At 33.2% G+C, this 6,092-nt stretch overlaps 1 protein-coding gene across 1 annotated transcript; it reads left to right on the top strand.

Moving 5' to 3' along the window:
• The first annotated feature begins 1,065 nt into the window (after positions 1–1,065).
• LOC11432340 (vesicle-associated membrane protein 711) lies at positions 1,066–4,861 on the top strand. The gene is made up of 3 exons (XM_003617190.4): positions 1,066–1,635; positions 2,761–2,924; positions 4,331–4,861. Exons 1-3 carry the CDS (start codon positions 1,228–1,230, stop codon positions 4,416–4,418), a joined length of 660 nt encoding a protein of 219 aa, XP_003617238.1. The 5' UTR covers positions 1,066–1,227; the 3' UTR covers positions 4,419–4,861.
• Positions 4,862–6,092: the final 1,231 nt, after the last annotated feature.

Below are 6,092 nucleotides of genomic sequence, written 5' to 3' on the forward strand. Positions count from 1 at the left end.
AAAATAGAAGCATGTAATCCTCTTAAAAAAAATAGAAGCATATAATAAAATGAAAATTGATCTATGGATCGAGTGAACTATATTTATCTAATTGAAATTCAAGTCCTAAGCGGTTCACTTGATGAGTTGAGGAATACTTTAGGAGCATTAATTAGGAGGTTTGTTACTCAAATTCTGCAAATTAACATAACATAATTCACCAATACTCTTTTTAGTTTTTACCTATCAAAAACACATTGAAACTTAAAATGTATAAATTTTCTTTGATGAAAAAGATTTAGAGTGAGGATGATCCCGTACAAGAGAAGAAAAACCTTAGAAATCTCATAAAACACTTATAAAAATATCTACATTTATTTCGTTTCAAAGATACTAGTCAAACTCAAACTCAAATTAAAAACCATGAGCGTAAAACATGTGTTTTTAGTGTCAAGTCAAATCATTGGTGTTTTAAAATGCATTATAAAACTATAGCAATTTTTAAATGGGCACAAACTCAAATCAAATTTATTTGGGCACACACATACACAAATGTAAAAAATTAATTGGTCACATCATTTAAATCTATTCTCTTTTAATTTTTTCATTTGTGAGTGTGTGGCCAAATAAATTTAATTTATGTTTGCGATAGAATTTCTCATAAAACTATAAGTACACTCTCTCAATAAAAAAATGTATAATACACTCTCACAAAAAAAAAAAGTATATAGTTGTATAGACACAAACCCAGATGAAGTTTATTTAGACATACACATGATTTATAAAATTTAAAAGAGAATGATTTAATTGATGTGACTAAATTATTTATCTTTTAAATTTTATCACTTATGTGAATATATCTAAATACTTTTGATTTGAAATTATAAAGTATTTCTCACATAGTCTATTCTCCCACTCCAAATTTTCATATAGTAATAAATTAAAGAATTCAACTCAACTACCTGAAATATTTTCACTTTTAACACCCCAAGTTATTGGATAAATTTGACTTTATAGCAGTCCAAAAATAATAAAATAATCAACATGAAAGCAACTTAAGAAATAAAAAATAAACAGCACAATTACAGATAGCACAATAATGATAATGATGAAGCTAAAAAATCTAAAAAAGAAAAAAGCAAATAGAAAAAAACAATAGAGTAGTTCAATTGAATCATTGATCCAAACATTCACCGTTGATTCATCCATCACTCTCTTCAGAACCAGAATCAAAATCAACGATTCAGAATGGGTATACTCTACGCGCTGGTGGCGCGTGGAACAGTGGTTCTCGCGGAGTTCACCGGAACAACAACCAACGCCGCTGCAATCGCGCGGCAAATCCTCGAGAAGATTCCGGGAAACAACGACACACATGTTTCGTATTCACAAGATCGGTATATTTTTCACGTGAAACGGACCGATGGACTCACCGTGCTTTGTATGGCGGATGATAGTGTTGGACGGAGAATTCCGTTTGCGTTTCTTGAAGAGATTCATCAGAGGTTTGTTAGGAGTTATGGACGTGCGGTTTTGACTGCTGAAGCTTATGCCATGAATGATGAGTTTTCTAGGGTTTTGAATCAGCAGATGGAGTATTTCTCTAGTGATCCGAATGCTGATAGGATTAATCGGCTTAAAGGTGAAATGTCTCAGGTAGTAGTTATGTTCTTCTTTTTTGTGGATTTTGATTAGTTGAAATTGATTTTGCTTCTGATAGATTGAATTATAAGTGATTAGTTGAAAATTTGAATTTACACGGTTTAATTAGAAGATGTTACTTGAATTTGAACTCAATTTTAATCTGATCTAGTTTACAAAATTAAATGTATATTTGGATTGACGTTGAGTTTTGAGAAATCACTGTGGAAATGTGATTTTGTGAAACTCTAATCTAATGTGTAGCTTTTGTCCAAATTATGATGGCATACTGTGATTCTGCCAAATTCACTGTCAGTCCAAACATATGTGTGCGTGTTTGGATTCATTTTTGGGAGAGTCAAAAGTGATTCTCTGTAGTGTTAAAACTTAAAATTGATTTCATATGTTTGGTGTTCTCGATTAGAAATGATTTTATCTATGGAATTGATTTTAACTTGAATCTAGAATTTGTAGCTTTTGCCTTCAAACATGGTTATGACATGTTTGGTTGTCATCAAGTAAAGTTGATTCTGTGTCCAAAATTGATTCTACTTGAAGCTAAGATTTGTAGTTTTTGATTCTAGAATTGATTTTCACACACAAATATATAGTTAAACTCACTTTTTACATGAATATATCCAAACACAAATCATTTTTAGTCATAATTACTTTAAACCAAAACGAATTCTACAAAATCAATTCTATCAGAATCACTTCTCCCCACCACACAACCAAACACACGCAATCAATTCTACACCTCCAGAATCAATTTTGGTCTCTCTAGAAGTGGAACCAAACATACATTCAAAAGTGATCCTGCAGATTTAAAATTGATTTTGCTATGTTTTTTGCTTTTTTATTAGAATTGATTTTGCCTCTATAGTTGATTCTGACTTGAAGCTAGAATTCGTAGCTTTTGCCTCTAAGCATGTTTTTTACACCGAGATTTACTGTTCAAATCACTTTCACGTGAAAGTATCCAAAGTCCAAACATAAATCATTTTACCTTAAACTCACAAACAACTTAAATCAATTCAACCAAATAGAAACAAACACACTTAATTTCAATCAGAATAATGTTTGTCAAACTTAGGAATGTGCCGGTGGTTGTCTTTGCTCAGGTTTCTATTTTTTTTACAGGTAAGAAATGTTATGATAGAAAATATTGACAAAGTTTTGGATAGAGGTGATAGATTGGAATTGCTGGTGGATAAAGCTGCTAATATGCAAGGAAATACATTTCGCTTTAGAAAGCAAGCTCGTCGCTTTAGAAGCACTGTCTGGTGGAGGAATGTCAAGCTCACGTAAGTACTATATTAATATATATGTTTGTATGACGATATTGTAGATTGCTCTTTTTTAGCATCTGTTTATAAGTTTTGTTTTTTTTTTTACAAAAGCATTCGTTTTAATTATCATTCTTGGCATGATCAATAGGTTTTTTTTTTTCAAAATTTCATGGATGAAATGTATGCTAGTTTCCTTTGAATCCTCAGAGATTAAGAATCGTGATGATTTTTTTTTATAAGCAGAAATGTGATGATTTGATAGACTTTTAGATGATTCCGATTGAACTGTCTTCAGCTTAAGCTAGGTGGTGGGGATTGGGTAGAGGTTCTAAGTTCAAGTGTTGTTAAAAACTTCTCAATCTGCCGATTTTTTTCCCAGTAGAACTATTTTGCCGTTAATAGTCATTTATATATGTACTCACAAACTAGTCAGAGTTAGAGGGCTGTAATTTTTCGATGCATATCTGGAATACTGACACCCTGTAATAAACAATGTTCTGACCAGAAGATAAACGATAAAATGATTATATTCCATACAGTTTTAAATTGCGGGTCATGATTACAGTTATGCAATGATTCTTGATATTGCGAAACATTGTAGATGATGCAGTCACAATTGTGCCCGCAAGGCGGTTAAAACTATGATCCCATGACCAATTCAAGGGTGAATACCCTTGTAGATGTAGGGTATTCCTTTCCAAAAACAAAATCTCATAAACCGCACATTGCCACATAATTTTAATTTTCTTCTTACTATAAACTCAAAAACCAGTGTGTTGAAATTGATACAATGAACTAGGTCACGGCAATGCTAGCAAAACAACCAAAGTGTTGCATAGTTTATTCTAAAACTTACGCTGCTAAGCAATGAAGAAATAAGTGCTGCAAAGTTTGAAACTTAGGTTTACACATGGCACACAGAAGGGCATGTAACCTGAAACAAGTCATTAGTAATTCAGTCTGAATTCTATTTAGTGATTCCGTCGAAACAAAAATCTCAACCTTAGGAAGAGCTTTAGAATTCCAAATTGGCGTATCCAAGGCAATTCTCTTTGTAGGAGAATTCAGAGGAAACTGAAAAGCAAGATTTGCTGGAAAAACATCAGTAGAATCAAGGTTTTATATTCATATTTCAAGTAAAATATTAAATAAACATGAAATGAATTTCTGTATGTTGTTCTGACTTGTATATCATCGAGAGTGCAATATCCTTTTTATTTGTCAGAAAATAAAATTTAAAGCAAGTGTACCTGTCTGGTAAGAATTCAATTAAGCAAATTTCGAAATTTCATGTCATGGTGATTGTTTTTAGTAGTGGTAGAATAATTCATAGTTCTAAACAACAAAATCTTGCTTTTACAAAACCTCAGATTATAATTCATTGATCTTTAACTTGCTGACAAAAAGCTTCCATGTTGCAGGATTGCACTCATAGTCATCCTAATTGTGATAGCATATGTTGTGTTGGCTTTTGTTTGCCATGGGCCTGCACTACCGTCTTGCTTCTAGTGAATGGTTGGAAAATGAGTGTTATGTGTCTTTTCATATCATCTCTGGCTTGAAGATGTCACTTCTATTTATCTTCAATTGTGGCGGGAACTACCATTTGTTTTCATTTCAATTGTTGCTGGGCTGTCAACATGTGTGCTAGCGAAAGCCTTGCAACAGATTTCTGGTGTTTTGGGTGATATTTTTCATTACCGAGGTTTCAAGGAAAAATATTGTGTATCATATCTTTTATGTATTATATATATATATATATATATAATATAACCCCAAAAAATTGGAGAGAACTGGAACATACATCATTGGGATTTTGAATTATTTAAAGTGTTGTTATAGCTTGATGGGTCATCTGTGCTCCCTTCTCTTTTTGTTCAAGAGGAGTAAGGGTAAACTTTTCAATTTTATGCATCCCTTCATAGCTCATTGAAGGTCGATTTTTAACTCCAGTTCCCTTTCTTTTTTGATTTTCTACTACGAAATATTATCCTGATGACTTAGTGATGTCCAATTTTTATGACCCAGAGAGACATGATTGTGGTTTTTAAGGGACTTTTTTTCAATTCAATATATGTACGAGAACTTACGAAGTGGCATAACATTTGATAATCATAAATTTTGAAAAGCCACAATGAAAATAACGATCGAGTAGTATGCATCAGGAATTTTCTCCGATACAAAGAATGTTAATGTCAAGTTCTACTATGGTGCCATAAACCAGTACTTGAAAAATGTCCTTGAAGAAGCCATATCCATAAGTAGATCGCAATCATCATATTCTTTACGATTAATATTAGTTGAATTTGAGTCATGTATATAAGTTTTCAACTGATATAAACAAGACCTATCGCTCCATTTTTCTCCACAGCTATTTTGTGTCAAGTTCTACTATCCCGGTATTTAAATATGAGCTGAATTTCGAGATATATGTTTTCTTTTGTTTTTACCAACTATCATTGATTAGGTCCTTGTCTCTGATATTACAATCTACAGCAGAGAGGGTTGTAAAATTCGACTACTTGGAACCTAAGTAAATCATCATTGGTGTCTTACAGGATTTTTAAGTAGCGCAAAAAAAAAAATGATGGTTCAATGGGCTAGGCTCACCAGGCCATACGGGCTGAGAATACAGCAGCCTGTGATCCCTCCACTGTCAAGAGAAGGAAGTGTTCACTGCTCTGTGAAACCAGCCTCATGCGGATCCCTCCATTCTAGGGACCAGGAGATCTGTGCCTTCGCCAAGATCCCATGGCCCAACTCTCAACTTGGAGCGGGCAGGCCAGCATAGTGTATCCTACAGCCCAACCTGTTAAGACACAGCCATGTTCCATCACCTTGATGCTCCCACATGGGTTACAAGTTGGTGTTAATCAACTCAGCAAACAAATCCCTGTGTTGGAAGCTTATAAACCGTTTCATATGCTTTGTTCTAAACGATGTGGGACATTTTATTGCTCAGATATATTATGGTCTTGAGTTGTAAACATTCATGTCACATCATATGCATACTTAATTATGTCAAATGATTCAGCTTTACAGAAATTAACCTGGCCTTAAACTAGTTTATGTGTAGACCAGTCTTTGCTGGCTTATCATTTATGAGCTTGTTTAAAGTAGCATAACTTCAGTGAAGGCTTAAAAAATATCTCTTCATACCAACTTTTTCAATAATCTACTTAT

Source organism: Medicago truncatula, chromosome 5 (genome assembly GCF_003473485.1).
Source record: "Medicago truncatula cultivar Jemalong A17 chromosome 5, MtrunA17r5.0-ANR, whole genome shotgun sequence".
Classification (NCBI taxonomy): Eukaryota; Viridiplantae; Streptophyta; class Magnoliopsida; order Fabales; family Fabaceae; genus Medicago; species Medicago truncatula.